Source organism: Myotis brandtii, unplaced genomic scaffold (genome assembly GCF_000412655.1).
Source record: "Myotis brandtii unplaced genomic scaffold, ASM41265v1 scaffold1719, whole genome shotgun sequence".
In the NCBI taxonomy this organism is placed as follows: Eukaryota; Metazoa; Chordata; class Mammalia; order Chiroptera; family Vespertilionidae; genus Myotis; species Myotis brandtii.
The window spans coordinates 327,559-345,004 of record NW_005356337.1 but is presented as its reverse complement, the minus strand read 5'-3'; the positions used below and the strand labels follow the sequence as shown (position 1 = coordinate 345,004).

The 17,446-nt window shown below is 37.0% G+C and overlaps 1 protein-coding gene across 23 annotated transcripts in view; it reads right to left on the bottom strand.

Annotated features, from left to right (window-relative positions):
- SORBS2 (sorbin and SH3 domain containing 2) overlaps window positions 1–17,446 on the bottom strand; it is a 311,892-nt gene that overhangs the window by 82,406 nt on the left and 212,040 nt on the right. For 19 of the 23 annotated variants that reach the window (XM_014537084.1, XM_014537085.1, XM_014537082.1 and 16 more), the window contains 2 exons: window positions 11,086–11,135; window positions 5,710–5,802 (listed from right to left, as the gene is read on the bottom strand). In XM_014537084.1, coding sequence (XP_014392570.1) covers window positions 5,710–5,802; window positions 11,086–11,095 — 103 coding nt within the window. In that variant the 5' untranslated portion in view covers window positions 11,096–11,135. Of the gene's footprint in view, window positions 1–5,709; window positions 5,803–11,085; window positions 11,136–17,446 lie in introns of those variants that run through there. The other 4 variants (XM_014537091.1, XM_014537090.1, XM_014537092.1 and 1 more) reach the window with 1 other exon arrangement.

The window sequence follows — 17,446 nt, the reverse complement described above, 5'->3', positions numbered from 1 at the left end:
GTATGAGACAGCAATAAATTTTTTTTGTGATTTGCTTTTTTTTATAATTTGGAGAAAGTGTAAATGTGTCTACCATATTATGTGATACTTCGAATCATTCTCTAGACTTTGAATTTTCTTCTTATTGCCACTTAAAGTCACATTCTATTCAAATATAAAAGAGCTGTTACAGTATAGTTCATTGTGTTGCAGTAAGCTGTGGAAAAGAAATTTCAGTACTGAGGAATCGCTTTGATAATGCAGGAGGGAAGTGGCTCAATGACATGTACTATTAGTTCTACTGGACTCACACATTCAAGAATCTTCTATAACTTACGGACATGGGAGGTAACTGATTTGTGTTGCTTGGTTCTATTATATCACTCAGCCAACTTCACCGGGAACCATAAAGCCTTAACTTTGGGAAGGACTTCATCCAGCTTCACCTCTGTCCTGGTCCTGGATCCCTTCTATATGTCCCCCGAGACCGTTATGAAATTGCTGTTATTTCAATGCCTAGTAGAACATGAATGTTGCGTGTAAAAAGGACTCTTTGTTTTCTTTTTAATGCTTAGGAAATGGCTATTTTGAAATCTAAACACATGAATTAGGAATGATAAAAATTAGTTGAGAAATGCGAGAGTTTGAATTGAGATAAAATATTTGATGTAGATTCTTTCCAAATCAAAGAAAGAGAAATAAATGAGCCAGCACAGAGTATGTTAGAATGACTCCAGCTCAAATGCAGAAGACAAGACTAACAAATCTTTATTTTTTTAAAAGGATATTTGCTAATTTAGTATGGATCGTAACTCCAGTAAATTCCAAATCAGGGTGATAAATGGGGACCGTACAGTGAAAATAACTTTGAGGAGTTACATATGAAATGCTTACTAGACTATCTCTAGGATTTGATGGGAGCAGAAATGATTGAACTTCTTAATCCCTTAAATGATAATGATGTCTCTATAAAGAAAACGGTGTAACACACAGAGCAGCAATTAGAATTCTGCTGTGGGCAGTCAGGGAGAGAGATTTAATAACCACCTGGTTACCACACACTGTTTGTGGATATGGAACAAGTTTTGGGACTTGAAGAAATGGCAATGGAAAGACGAGCAGTATGGATAATAATAATCATCATCTGTATTATAATTATATGCTCGAGAATAGGGATTTCACTTTCCTCTGGTTTGATAGAACTGGGCTTTTATAAAGAAGGGTGTGTGGGTATGTATTGGGGATGGAGGTTGTAGGAGCCTGATGCTTGGAGGTGCAAGAGGTATAGGCGTGGTGAGGAAGAGGAGGGCATATTGAGAAGATTTGAAGGACACTTTGAAATAAATTCCTCTAACTGATAGTTTGTAGAGGGCCAGTTCTTTTTCTTACTGGTGACCACATTAGAGATTATGGAATGGTGAGTGGGATAGACAGTAAGTGTGAGAATCAGAGTCATTCTAAGCTGAATCCAGGGGCTCTTTTCCCCCCACCCCGCCCCCGCCAATACTGCCCAGGGATTTCCAAATGAAATTGTACCTGTGCTACCGGAAATAGGAGCTAGTGATCAGGGTGAGCTCTGCTGAAAAATCCTGCTCAACATAGGAGACATGAATGTGTAGAAGTACGAAAAAGGACAAAGAATAAAAATGGCCAAGGATTAAAACTTTAGGATGAACCTGTATTTTAATGAAGTTTATGTTAATGATTAAAGTCCACACCTAAGATGGTGGTCTCTTAAGGACACTCAAGTGTACAGCATTGAAGTTTATTTAAAATAAATCCAATTATAATATTTAAAGCACCCAGTCCTGATTTTCTATTTTATTATAGTTCTTCGGAGGCACTGAAAGATAAATAGCTCCCACATGGATACTGTGGACCTCAGCCCTGCTTTTATTTCATTCCTGCCAGGAAAGGGTAGGAAAGGGAGGATGAGCGTGGTTGGAAGCAGGTGACAGAAAGCTTGAAAGCATCCTGGATCCATGTTAAGTAAAGAGAATATATGTTAAAAAATATTGAGCTATATTATGTTAAGCAAAATAAGCCATCCAGAGAAAGACAAGTATCACATAATGTCACTCATATGTGGAATCTAATGAACAAAATAGATCCAGAGACATGGAAGTATGTAACAGACTGATGGATCTTAGAGGGAAGGGAAGGGGGCAGGAAGAGAATAACCAAAGAACTTATATGCATATATGCATAACCCATGGACACGGACAATAGTGAGGTGAAGGCCTGGGGAGGGGTTGGGAGCAGGGCCAATGGGAGAAAACAGGGACATCTGTAATACTTTCAACAATAAAGATAAATTTAACAAACTATTGAGCTGGTAAATGACTTGTCATATGCATAGGGAAGATGGCTTTGTCCAATATCTTCCATATTATTTATGATCATTCATTGTGAAAAAACAGAGCCAGAATTCTAGGGATCAGAGCTCTAAATTTCTAGTGTTCTTTAGTAGATGGTCATCCCGTCTCTGAAAATTTAAGAATGAGTAACTGGGACAGATGTGAATAGGGTCTTTGAGAATGAAGAGCCATGACCTCTCTTCACTGGTACCATGAGCACTCACTGTGCCCAGCGGAAGGGGGGTGAGGACACTGTCAGAGAGGTTGTCCAGGCTCATTGCAGGGTCGGTGTCAGGGGTTGGACTGCATGCCCTCAGAGGTCCTTTCCAACTTTATGATTCCAACGTTTAAATTCCTTTTAACTGATGGGGTATATTAGACATAATAAATTATATTTTTCTTGAAAATTATGATGATTTTAAATCTTATAGCTCCTTCCATTAGATGGCTCAATTACTTTGTAAGAATTAATTAAAACCCATTAGTTAAATTCAAGTCAACTAATTGAATGCCTATAGTGCTTCTAAGTGAGTGGTTTTCAACCTTCTGTCCCTTTAAATACAGTTCCTCATGTTGTGACCCAACCATAAAATTATTTTTGTTGCTACTTCATAATTTTAATGTTGCTACTGTTATGAATTGTAATGTAAATATCTGATATGCAGGATGGTTTTAGGCGACCCTTGTGAAAGGGTAGTTCGACTGCCAAAGGGGTCACGACCCACAGGTTGAGAACCGCTGTTCTAAGTACTGGGATAAGACTTTTTATTTATTTTCTTCATTTACCCTCATTTAATTTTGACAAATCTTTGGGAGTCTAGGAAATGATTTTCTTAGAGAGGTAGGGAGATAATAAATTCTTCTTCTCCTCCCTTCCTCCCTTCTTCCCTTCCTCCCTTCCTTCCTTTCTCCCCCCCCCCTCCTCCTCCTCCTCCTCCTCCTCCTCCTTGTTCTTCTAAAGGAGAGTTGAGTTACAGACACAAATTTTCCCAAGGGTGTAAAACGTGCAGGTGCTGTTTCCTGGGGCAGTGGTCACCACTGCATTTCATCCTTAGCAGTGTTACCTGAGACTGCCAGGTGGTTTTGGTAAAATAAAATGAACTTCGAAAGCCTTATTGTGTCTCTATACTTGTCATTTTGGTTCTAACTTAGATTTAAAACATCTATGTGTCTATGAATTATCCAATGGGATTCTACTTCTTGTAAAAGGGAAAGAAAAAGACTGACTTGGGCGACAAATAGTTGATGACAAGCAGCTTATATTGACTTTTCATCTAGAGAGGGAACCTTTTGTGGAGGTAGTTAGTCTTTTACTTAAAGGCTATGTGGTTTTGACAATATCTAATGCAATAAATACTTGCTAATCCCCTTTTAATTCACGAAAAGATACTGTGCCAAATAAGTTCTTCTGAAGGCTACCATAAAGTGAAGGGCCTACAAAGAGGATGATTTATTTCTTCAAAATGGAATTAAAATTAATTTTAGAAAGGGATCATACCTATGCATCTTAATACAAAAGAGGTCTATTTTTAATGTAACAATGAAGTCCAAAATTCAGGGGGCTTCATTCTCTAGAAATCTTATTCCCTTATGGTATAAAATTTAAAATGGCCCATAGCCACTACATACTTATTGCTGAATATTATTTCATATTCCTAAAATATTTAAATGTTTGCTATTATTTTGATTCTGAAGCATTAAATATTTTCTTATAAGTTTAGTGATATGAAGTTGCTGATATTCTAGTGTAGACTATCCAAAGTGGCAATCTCTAATCCGGTCACTTATTCCTTTAGTGGTTACTTTTGTAGATAATGATGACTCGGCATTGTTGAACCGGTGCCACACACTCTAGCAGGTGCTGCAGGCAGTGGGCCACCTCTGTGTAGCATGGGCTAGAATTTACTTGGCTGAAATGTCAATGGTATTCATGGTATAGGCATTCCCCTTTCCTGATGGCTCTGGACTTTATTTTATTTATTTTCTTATTTCCCTTTATTCCCATTTCCCTCAGGTATCGCATGTAAACACATTTGTAGCTTTCCTAACATCTTTTCATGCTCATACACACATGAGCAAACATGTACATATACATACTAGTATATATATATATAGAGAGAGAAAAATATTTTTTTAACTAAATTGAAATGGTACTACATACATTGCAATGAAACTTGCATTTTTAAAAAATTTAATATATTCTGGAACCACCTGGCCTGCTATTTAAACTTGGCCATTGAAATCCATTTGTGGATTGGAGGTGGTGGGCAGGAGTGGGTTTCTCCAGATGGAAGCTTGTTCTTCCTCAACAACGTGGGATAGTTTCGGACCAAGGACATTTTGAGCATTTAATCAACGACTACATGTATGTGTGTACAAGATACTGACGTGCAGAGTGAGAATTCAAATTATTCAAACACTCCCCATCCCTTTTCCACTTCTCCAAAACCCCACAAATAGAAATAAAAAACAAAGAAACCCCTCTCTCCCCCTCCCGCACACACCTCCCCCCCTCTTCCTCCCTCCAAGTAACCAACCAAGAATCAAACCTATCAGTCAGCAAGAGGTGCAGGTCTGTTTCTGGGTCTGGAGTCCCTGAGGTTGTCAGGCTCACGTGGAGCTGCCAGAGCCACGCCCCCTCTCAGAGCAGACTGTGCCCACCAGCTTAGGTAAGTCCCCACAGACATTTATTAGAGATACCCACCTCGGTATCTGCTGGAATATCATGCTCCCAATTACCTTCTAGAGTACATGTGTATCTGTGGTTGCACCCAGGTATACATGTGGTGCTAATCTTAATTGCACCAAGGTGTTTAAAAATACGTATGAGAAGGATCTTTGCTGACTGGATTAAAGGAAGGTTTAAGATCTCTTTTAAAACAAATTATCACCCTGTTTGCAACCTTTGGCGAAAAAGTGAATTAATAAATATTCAGTTTCCTACAAATCCCTCTCTCTGACCCCTGTGTCCCCATCCCTCAATAGTTTTTAGCTTAAAACAACAACAATAACAAAAGCAACTATGAGCTGTCTTGATTAAATATTGTTACTTTAGTTCATAAGAGACAAAAGCTTAAATAGTTATTAACACTTGCAGTTACCCAACACATTTTTGGCAAGTCACTGTTGTTTTTAATTAGATTTTTAAAATGTTTTCTACAAGATATCGGTTTCCTTTGGCTTTTTTATTTTTAGAACAAAAACAGTCAGGAGGGATAGGAGCTATTCTTGAGACAAGAAATGTAAGAACTTGTGGGACATTCACAAGGTATTTACAGTCACTTTCTTCATCCAAACAAGATAATTCTGGAAAGAGAGAAAGGTCAGACAAAGCCATTCAAGTGTGACATTCTGGGAGTTAGTGATATTATACCTGCAGCCAATAGGTTTGGAGAACTTTGAACTCTCTTCACAGATGTTAATGTAACAGACATGGCGGCACGTTTGCGAGCACACCCACCGCTATCTGGAAGCAAAAAAATGATATAGCAGAAGCCACAGCAAAGGAAAAGCACATGCAATCTCATGCATTTTAAGTGGAATGTGCCAGACATCCATGGGAAAGATGAACAGTCAGAATTAGTAACCAGGGAATCCATACGCAAATTTTACAGCCACCCCAAACTCAAAACAAAACAAAACAAAACAAAACAAAACAAAACAAAACAAAACAAAATAAAACAAAACAAAACAGCAAAGGTTTGTTTTTAGAAATAGATGCCAATGCTTTAATAAAAACATTTTAAAAAAATTTTACTTAACATTTTATGTTTTTTCTTTAATGAAAACATACAAGTATAAAACTCAACTTTGTTTATACCTTTTTCATTCAACTGTTAAATTTTTATGCAGAGTAACTAGCTTTTAGAGTTATGAATAAGCGCTCTTTCAGGGTTAAGAGCCATAATATAATATACTTTTGTAGCCATCATTTAGACTTACTGTGTTTTAGCTATTATGAATCCTGAAGATGGTTTTAAGCACCTCTTGAAGTAAATGCTGTTAACAGATATAGCCATGATATATTTGATATACGGGATTCTTAAAGAGAAATATAGCATTATGGAAACTCTATGTCTTCCCATAGTTAATATAGGTTATGGAAATAATTAGCCTAGTTGAAATCAAGACAATATTGACACATAGAGTATTGAAATGACCATGCTAAAAATTAATTTGGTTTTATAGTTTTGAACATGTACATGATGATATACCTATTTACACTTACACAAATATCAACATGAAGTAAAGTAAGTGAAAAGGTACCAGCTATTATAATGTGATACAAGTTTCGAGTTACAAGACTTCTAAAATTGAAAGGTTAATGTTCTATTTATGAACAGATTCCAATTCCATTCCCACATTCCTTTGTATATGGAATGTGCAATAAATAGTTTTTCTCATTCCCCTGAAACCAAAATAACCGAAGTTTAATTCTTTTTAAAAGTTATAACAAGAGAGACAAATGATGTAACCAGCAATATGATAACATAAATCATTATATATTGGCACATGCTATTCTCATTCTTTTTTTCTTTTTTTAATATATTTTTTATTTTTCAGTTACAGTTAACATACAATATTATATTAGTTTCAGGTGTACAATGTAGTGATTAGACAGTTATACTTTTTGTTTATTTCTTTAAAAAAGTATCCACTTTGTTTACTGAACATGAAGGAACTTAATGCTTGGAAGTATGATCTGAACTAATTACTGGTAAAATCACAAGTAGTAAGGTCAAATTACTACTTAAAATTGGTGGAATTGTCTTCATATCAAAATACAATTTCTTAAATATGTTTAAAATAAGTTTTCTAATTCAGATAAAAATTAAAATAGAAAAATGGAACAACATAAGAAAGTCAAATAAATCAAAGACTATAATTCAAAGACGCAACATAAAAAGACATAAATGGTGGAAGCATAAACTAAAGATGTCTTTAAGGGAGGCAACAATGGGATACAGCAAACTGCAAACTGAAAATAGCTATGAGGGATCAGAGTTTCTGATAAATGGAGGTAATGTTTTGGAATATGCGGTTGTAGCAGCTTCGATGGTCTAACAGGGTTGTGTAGTCAAGGGTCTACACATACAAGTGAACTGATGTTCAATTCTGAACATCTGAAGACAAGCAGTGAGAATGATAAAAAGGGAGGATTTCAGAATGAGAAGATTCAAGGTCATTGGTAAAACCTATGGTTCCCAAACTGTGCAGAGGTGCCCCGGCTACCTCAGTTGGTTCATGAGGGTTTTGAGGGATATTTTACATTTTTTAGGAAAACTCAGTGGTATCTATTAGATACTGCATGAACTACTAGCCTGAGTTAGTTTCCAGTTTCACCATAATAAAGCTTGTGTTGTCTTCCTTTAGATGATATTATATCTTTGAAAAGTTGGGTTTTTGGTGATGGCTGTGACAAAAAAGCAAATACCCCATGAAAGTAATTTTGGGCAGTAAATGAGACTGGTGATGTACAATCTGAGTTCAAGGTCTGTGGGGTTTTGCAGTGCCCAATAAACACACATGTTCCCTTAGTTATTAACTGCAGTCATAAAGAACAAAATAAAATGATTATTTTTTCAATTTAAGTGTATTATTTTTTCAAATTGCTTCTGAGTTGACAGAATGTAAGTACTTATTAAGTTGTTTGCCCCTAGATAATTAATAAATGGAACTGTTGGGTATTTCTTTTGGCCTGAGAGTGTAGGAACCTCTGGGTTAAATGACATCTATAGTCTAAGGAACTCTAAGACCTAGATGAAATAAATGGAGAATCTGTCTTTATTAACAGTTTAATAAAGAGCTTAATTAGAAAAGTTGAGGCATTTGTGAAATTGCTGGAACAGAGAATCTCTTCTATCCCATTTCTATTTACTCGTGTGTTGATACTTTCTGTGCTTTCTTAAGGATATTTTTAAGATCTCAAAAGGATATTTTTAGGATCTGTCTTGCATGCTTTAGGTCATTCTGAAGAACCCTAGTGCCACTCTCACCTTCACCTAGTCATGAATGACTTGTACCTCTTCCTCCCAGTTGCATGATTCTTGGGAGCTATTTCCACTGCTGAAAACACTCATGGGTAAAGCACATACAATGAATTACTTCATGTCTTTCTCTCTTTCCTTTCTTCCAGAGCTAAGATTTGCCTTAGAAAATAATGGGTCACAGATCCTTAGAGTGGAAATATAGCATGTTTTGTACATATTTCTATACATTGTTCAGAGACTTCATTGTAACAAATGAACACATTTCCTCTGGCTCATTTAGTATTTGACTAAAACAAAGTGCTGCTTTGCTTGAAAATAATCTTTTTTTTTTTTAACTTCAGTGACTGACACATAGGTATTTAAATAGTAATATATGTCTTTAGTGATTAGTAGGTAGATAACGAAGACTAATTTGATGTGTTATATTTCAGTACTAACTTTTCATTTTGTAGATATAGCAACAATGCTTTCTTCACCTTCCTACAGCAATATTTACACATATATTAAAAAGTGGCATGTTTTTATAATAGCACTATAGTCTTAGTTTGGAATTTTAAATAAAGGGTTTGTCACTTCTTACCAATTTTGTGTGCCTAAGTTTGAATATCATATTTTACATGCATATGTACATATAGGTTCGCCCATATAAATAAAATAGCTGTGCAAATTAGCATTCTACATGGAGCCAAGCTCCTTTTACATGAGAGGATGCTTTAGAGCAGCGGTTCTCAACCTGTGGGTCGCGACCCCTTTGGGGGTCGAACGACCCTTTCACAGGGGTCGCCTAAGGCCATCGGAAAACACATATATAATTACATATTGTTTTGTGATTAATCACTATGCTTTAATTATCTTCAATTTGTAACAATGAAATTGGGGTTCACCACAACATGAGGAACTGTATTAAAGGGTCATGGCATTAGGAAGGTTGAGAACCACTGCTTTAGAGGGTTATATTCATGCTACTATAGCAGACAACTGGCTCAAGTACCCTAACAACCTAAACAAATATACAAATGTCAATTTGCCTACTTTGCCTTTAGAGTTGAAGTCTATGCACAGGAGGATTAATTATTTAATCACATATTATACATCTGTCATGATAGGGTTATAATAAATAGAAGTCAGCACTCCACAAGGTGAAGGATATTGGGAAGGTATGTCTTAAGTCAACTTAAGTCTGTGAGAACATGTCTCAGAACGATTATGGATATCAATGCCTTTCTGTTATTATTCGTTGTGGAAATATAACCTCCTCCTGTGGACCTTCTGCTGCATTGACTGCAGTTTCACAACACGACTTATCCTAGTTCAGCTACAAGCTGTCTATTCTATTTGCTTTCTTCAATCTCCTTTACCTAATATATTCCTTCTTCTATTTCCCATGTCCAATTCCCACACTTCCCATTGTCCAAATGCCTTTACTTGGTTCATCTCCGGGGTTATAATTTCTCTGGGTTTCTAAGTCTTCCTTGTATATTTTGACTGTCACCAGTATCCTTGTCTTGCCTGTTGCTCTACATATCTATGAGTTGTCGACATTCACAGGGGCCAGCTGACCTAGAGTGTAGAGGTCAGTTAGGGCAGGTTTCTGCTAAGGGGCAGCCACAGCATCACGGGGCATGGGGCATGTGTCTACACTTGATCTAGGGATTAGAGACTGGTTCTCACCAGTGGTTGCTAATCCTCCCCTGATAACAAGAGACAGCAAACTTTCCAGTGATTGCTTGCAGATAGGAAACAGTATTTTTTAAACACAAGTTACAAAATTTCAGTGAGAAAGTTGTTTTCCAGAATTACTTACGATCGAATATAAAGATTTCAGGGGAGAAAAGGTGAAAATGTATGCGAAAACATTTCTACTATGGAAAAAAATTCATGTACATAGCATGTATCACAAAGACTGTACAATTAATCTGTATACAATACAGAGTTCAGAGGCACCCATGTTGTTAAGCTAATTGGAGATACTGTTCTCACATCTAAAAATCTAATGCTTATGTCAGTGGTTCTCAACCTTCTGGCCCTTTAAATACAGTTCCTCATGATGTGACCCAACCATAAAATTATTTTCGTTGCTACTTCATAACTGTAATGTTGCTACTGTTATGAATTGTAATGTAAATATCTGATATGCAGGATGGTCTTAGGCGACCCCTGTGAAAGGGTTGTTCAACCACCAAAGGGGTCGCGACCCACAGGTTGAGAACCGCTGCTTTAGGTGTATTGTGTGTATGGATTAATTAAGCTGATTTCATAGGAAGCTTTGGAACTGTCTGCTGGCTGTCAACATAAAGGGTTTATTGTATTGTGTGTATGGATTAATTAAGCTGATTTCATAAGAAGCTTTGGCACTGTCTGCTGGCTGTCAACATAAAGGGTTTATAATGAATGGGAAACTTTAAATGTTTTCCACTAGAGCAACCTGCCTTTAAATTAAGCCTATTCTAAGAAGGATTTCAAATGTATACATGCAAATGACATTCCACCTCTTCCTAGGGTACATAGGAGTTAATTTCAAGACATGATTTACAGAAAAAAAATTGAGTAAGAGTAGATAAAACCAAAAATTCTACTTTTGATTGCTATAAGACTAGAACATAAAGACAAAGACATTGAGTAATGAGTATACACTATCCATCTAATCAGAAACTCAGGATCACATTTGAATTAGCGAAGTGCTAACCTAATGATTTAGGGCCAAGATGGTGTGGTAGAGAGCAGGGCTGAAAAGGTTAAAACTAAGAGAGACGGCATACCTGTATTCATTGTGACCTTGGAGGGTTTGTTATTAAAGTCTTCAGTTTTCCTGTAGAAAAAAAATGATGTTTTAATTTGTTCATTAGCGCGCGGAACAAAATATCATAACATGCGACTGGTTTTTGGTGTACCTGTGAGTTAATATCTCATTATCATTAATCTTATTTAAATCAGGGCTTAATAAGGTGGGCAGAATCTATAATTGTATTGAAGTTAAATTTCAGTTATTAGTCCTATGCTTATAACCATAAACTTAAGTTTTTATTTTATGGTGACCATTAGTGGGTGAAAATGAAGAAAAGCTCTCACTTTAAAAAATTCAATTTCTCTCATAAGCATTTATAACTAAAAGGTTTTGCTCTTTAAGCCTGAAGAGATCATTAGTTATAAAGTGTCACCTTTCAGAGTTTTAAAATATACCCAGGAACTTTGAAATCTAACATATTATTCAATTTATTATATTCAATTTATTACTGGATCAATTTATTACCAGAGAATATTTAATGTATTTAATATATATTTTGAACCAATAGCCAAGGAAGATGAGATTCATCTATTTTTTTTAAGATGCAGGAAATAAATGGTTACTACAAAACCCATTTCTGTGTCAGTATCAGATACTGTGGCTTTTCCCAGTGAAGTGTTTGATGGATAACAATTGAGATTAAGTCATTAAAAATGGTTGCAGCCTGGCTGGTGTGGCTCAGTGGTTAAGCGTCGACCTATGATCCAGGTCAGTTCGATTCCTGGTCAGGGCATATGCCCAGGTTGTGGGCTTGAACCCCAGTAGTGGGTGTATAGGAGGCAGCTGATCAATGATTCTCTCTCTCTCTCTTCCTCTCTGAAATCAATTAAAAATATACATTTTAATAAAATGTTTGCAGAACAATTATTGTAGAAAAACATTTTTTAATGTTGAGTATTATTTTATGACGCATGAGATGACTTAGTTCTTTCCCTGTCATATCGTCTTAGCCCATTTTTAGAGTTTCTGATTTGTCCACACCCGAAGGCCAAAGAGGAGGAACATGCTCTCATAGGAAGCAAACCTTACAAGAGCAAGAGCTCTCTGGAGATGTTTAATCCAGCCACTTAGCCGTTGCTAATGGCTAGGGCCTACTGTTGGATGGACATGAACTTCCCCAACACCACTCACTGAGTTGCCATGTATATTAGCACTCTTACCATCTGATAGTTTAAATTTTTTTTATACTTTGTGTGGATGAGTGGGGATAATGTTGAAATGAAATAATCTGTCATGATTTCAACACCACTCACTGAGTTGCCATGTATATTAGCACTCTAACATCTGATAGTTTAAACATTTTTTTATACTTTGTGGATGAGTGGGGATAACATTGAAATGAAATCATCTGTCAAGATTTGTCAAAAAAGACTGTCGATAAATATGTTTTTCTTCAATCTGTAAAGGGCACCAAATGAGCTTCTTTGGCTTTCTTGTCTGTCTGCCTGGTTCTCGCCCTCTCCACCTTTCAGAATGTTTCTCCTGTCCTCATGTGCTCTGCTCCGCTCACCATCTATCATTCTCTTCCAACATGGCCATTGCAGTTCACCCGAGCTTCTTTGGCTTTCTTGTCTGTCTGCCTGGTTCTCACCCTCTCCACCTTTCAGAATGTTTCTCCTGTCCTCGTGTGCTCTGTTCATTATTTATCATTCTCTTCCAACATGGCCATTGTAGTTCACCTCTGTTAGAAAGCTGAGTTTTGTTCATTACTACTGTGAAATTCTAATAAAGCTAAAATGCAAACACCAGCTAACTATGATGATACCCATTTTCTCTCCCAGGGTGGGGAAAGAAATGGTGAAATAAAATAGCATGAAAATAGTCATAATTAGGGAGCTATTTCTAGTCAGATTTCCAAAGCTTTACTAGAGAATTACTTATTTCCAGGGACTTTAATTTTTTTTTTAATAACATTAAGGCCCTAAATGTAACCAGTTTTCACCAGATGGTTTCATCTTCATCATTTATCTAGAGCAGTTTTACTTATATTTAGCAACTATTGTTGGAGGGAGATTATAGCATTGTTGGAATTTCAGATTTTATTAATTTATACTTTACTATTTTGAAAATGTGTATTATTTCAAATGACTATTTAAATCTGTTTCTTTTTTTGTTTCTTATAAAAATCATACTTGGCTTATTCAGTCAATTGTTTTGGCCTATGAATTTTTGCAAATTTATTGGAAAATATATTTTGTGACAATTTTTGAAACATGGACTATACTATTGATTTTTTACAGAGCTTATACTGTGAAAGGAAGAGGTTGAATTTGTATATTGAAATAAACGGGAAAATTATACAAAGAAAAAGTAGCATAAAAATGTACCTAAAAGATATGAGGTATAATTATGAACCAAGAGGAAGAGGATTTTACCTTTGAAATCTAGACTGAATTAACTGATACCTTGGTACTCAATGAGGACGAGGGTAATGAACATAAAGAATGAATACAATCACAGTGCTGATATTAACCCCAATTTAATCTTAGAGTTATAAACAATTCAGATGCTATTCTTGTTTTGTAGTGCTTTCATATCACCCAATTGTTTTCACTGTTATATGGAACCGAACACCTAGTACCATGATTTTACAGTGGAGTTCACAATAAGATTTCATAGGCCAATTGACGTTAAAATGTGATTGGGGGAAACTTATCTCTTATATTTCAGTGCGTACAAATTAACAGCTCCTCCCCCCTCCTCCCCTCCCCCCAGCTTCCTCAGAACACAGACAGATATGCCACATCACCAAGAAGCTCTGCTGGTAGCCTGCACACCACCTGTGTTGAAGAGACGGAGGCCCGTGAACCAGGAGGAGGCAGTGGTCAATGCAGGAGGCTTGAGAAAGCTCCGTCAAACTATTTATTTTACTCTCTCAGTAGCAAAACTCCTAATATGTTAACCTTAAATGGAGAAAATAAATGGAAAGGAAAACCCTCAGGGGATGTCTCTGACCAAGGCTAAAACAAGAAGGGATAAACATTCTCCAGAAACTGAGGACTGCAAGGACATTCCCCAAATTCTCTTTTCTCACTCCTTTCCAAGAACACTTTATGTTTAAAACTGTTTTAAGTTTTAAAACTGAATGACAAGAGAGGGCTTGGACTGGAACACTACTGATTGGTGAAATATTAAATCTGTCTCAAAGGTTGGGCTCTCAGACTCCAACACCTACCAATAAACCAGAATAGTGCTTTTTATAGTGAGTTAGAGAACGGGTTGTCAAAATTTGTTGTTTGAATTCAACCGCATATATTTACAAAATATCTGACACTCCAAAAGTAAAATCGGATTAGCAGGAACAAAGAGAGGCGCCACAAATCCTTGAGCGTTTCATCTTTAAAGTGATGTATCCTGTTACTTACAAATGAAATCTGTGAGGTTTTTCGACTTCACACTGTTGTACATGTCAACATGTGAAATGACTAACTTCCTAATCAGGCAAGATGTTTTCCAAGTTGTTAAGAGCCGAGTGATGGAGCCCCCGTCCCCCCCGCCTCGCCCCCCCAGAACCTGAAACCCAAAAGCTTCTTGGGTGACTAATAAAAATGCATGATTCCATTTCCATTATTTGCACAAAAGCCATTAACAAATCCATGACTGAGAACTCTCTTTAGACAGTTGAAACTGAAGCGGATCTAATCCCTTTTGTTCTGTTCTGAAAGTGTGTCTTTGATTGGACTTATATAACAAGCATGGCTTATTCTGGAAAGCATCAAATTCCTGGAGTGTTTGCGTGCTACCAAAAGAGACAGTATTTCAAGTATTTCCTTAAATTGGAATTGAACCAGGGCCAAGGCAGTGAGAACTGACGGGAAAATGCAGATTGCCTTAAACCTCAGCAGATAATCCACAGAGCAAAGAACTCTGCGCATTAGAGAGTCAAAGGGTGGTCAGTAGGGGGTGTGGAGTTGTATTTATTTAAATTCAGTTCTTGCCAAAGTTTCATATGAAAGGCAACTTTATAGGTATCTGAATTTATGTACAGCGATGGGTTTGCTTTTTGTTTGGGTTAGAGCAGCTTCATCCCCAATAAGTATATGGCAATAGATTGTGTTGGTTGTTCATGCATGGCCATAACATCTGTCTGTGTGTATAGTCTTTTAATTCTGCTTGAATTTCTTTCAATTATCAGACATCCCATTGGATCTATGGATCAGAACAGCCTTTTATTCCCAACATGCACTGGGCAGTAGATGGGGTATTTTAACTTCTGATTGAGAGTCCTAGGAAGACATTTGATTGTTCACGCAGAGGCACCTACGTGACTGTGCCCAGGATCTTGTAATTTGGCTTGAGTTCTTTTATCAGGCATCTCATTCTGAAGGGGAGCAGAGGCAAATGCTGTCCTCAATTTTGGCTGAGAATTGTGTGTCACTTTGCTTTTGTAGACTTGAATTTAGGCATCAAGGCCACCTAAACAACTACAGGACTCAGTTTTAGCTCGGTTAATGCTAGAAGTTGCCCAAAAGATTGTTCATGGAATAATTGTAATCAAATAATTGCTAGGGTTAGTTTGAAATTAATCTATTCACAATTCATATACAATATTATTCAGAATAAGGGGCAGAGTCTACATGGTAAGAAGACACTGAGGGATGTTTGATTTTTTAGAGATCTATTTGAAACACAAGAAGGAAAAAAATGATGCATATTAAGGTTATGCACCAGATTTAACCTGAATTTACTTTGAAATGGGATCATGAGTACCACTTTTTCTGGATAAACTACCCTGAGTGGTCAATACATTCCGCTCTCTTTCTGACTGGGGTAGGGAAAGTGCCAAATGATTTCATTATTTAATTATAGTCAAATGACTTAACGTAGGTGGGTGACGTTTACTTTTACTTATCTTTTCTAATACTCTGTCAAACATGCTGCTTTGAAGTTTGCATAGGAAATACACCAAGTAGTTTATTTTTCTCTTTAGAGTCCTTGAGATTAGAAACATAAGAATCCACCTCAACTACTCTTCTGAATGGTTCCTCTTAACTGACAGCCAGTATCTGATGCCAACTCACAGGCTCCCTTGCCTCTGAGTGAGTGGTACCAATCACCACAGTCAACTGTGAGCACAGTTGTGTGTGCTCAGAGTCTGCAATAAGAACTCTAAATTCCTCCCACCTTTCCTGGGCTAGTGGTGCCTGAGGATGGGTCCTTAGTTTTCAGGAGCCAAGTTACCCACAGCCTGTAGGCGTGAATGCTGGGGTCAGGACATATTCCACAGCATTTGTAGGAATAAAAGAAATCACCATGAAGAGTGAAGAACAAAAGCACACGAGGCCATGGATTATTTTCACAAGAATATACTAAGTACTCTTTTTAAGCACACCAAATTTCCCATGCCTGGAAAAACCTCCTGAAGAACAGCACCATATGTTTCTCAAGGAAATCAGCGATTTTCCTTTTGAGTCTTCATAAATGCAAGCTAGTGAAAATATGGACATATTTTCCCTAAGACTATACTGGTTAGAAGTAAGGAGTCACCACCTGGTCAATCATTTTCTTTCTGATACTGTTCCAAAGCCTCAGAGTCTGTGATCATTCTCTTAGTTAACTGTAAAAGAATGTGGATTTTTTTTTTTTTTTACACATGAAATGGTCTTGAGATTTAATGTTGCTCTAGTATCTGACTTTCATGGTAATTCCCTACTTATACTTAAGAGTGATTACAGGGTACATCTAAATACTTACAAACACATCTTTTTTTCTCAAAGTCATTTGAGTAAGTGGGTAGTCCAGTGCTAGAAAACGTCCATTGGCTTCTATTATGTGTATCAAAAGCCAAATGGATTCCTGATGAAAGGGAATCAGGTGCCTAATGGAGGTCCGGCGAGGCAGGCACATTATCAGAGAACTCTGAGGAGTGAGAAGATTGGGAACTGAATAGTGTGGGAAGGAGAGGTCTGAGTCTGGCAGACGTGGAATCAAAACTCAGTTCTGCCATATCCAGCCATGTCAGTGACGTATGCCAGTGCCATCACCATCTGCTTCGGCAGTGGCAACAGCAGCAGGATCAAACCTATCCCCTCCCCCACCGCAGCAAACCATCCCCAATCCGGCCAACTGGCATCTTCCCCATTCACCCATGTTTCAAATAGCTTGAGGCAGATCTTTAGCTTTGACCAAGTCTTGAGAAAATAATCTAGACTTTCCTGAAAAAATACATGGGGCATTATTTCACTGCTTTAGTTTGAAATGAGCAATTATGGTTTATTAGGTTAATTTGTACGTATTCTCCCATCTTCTAATTATCCACCCCCAACTTAACAACATAATGGATTTGAAAAGGAATTCTGTTTTCCAGGCAGTGTTCTTTCTTCCATAAACAGAGC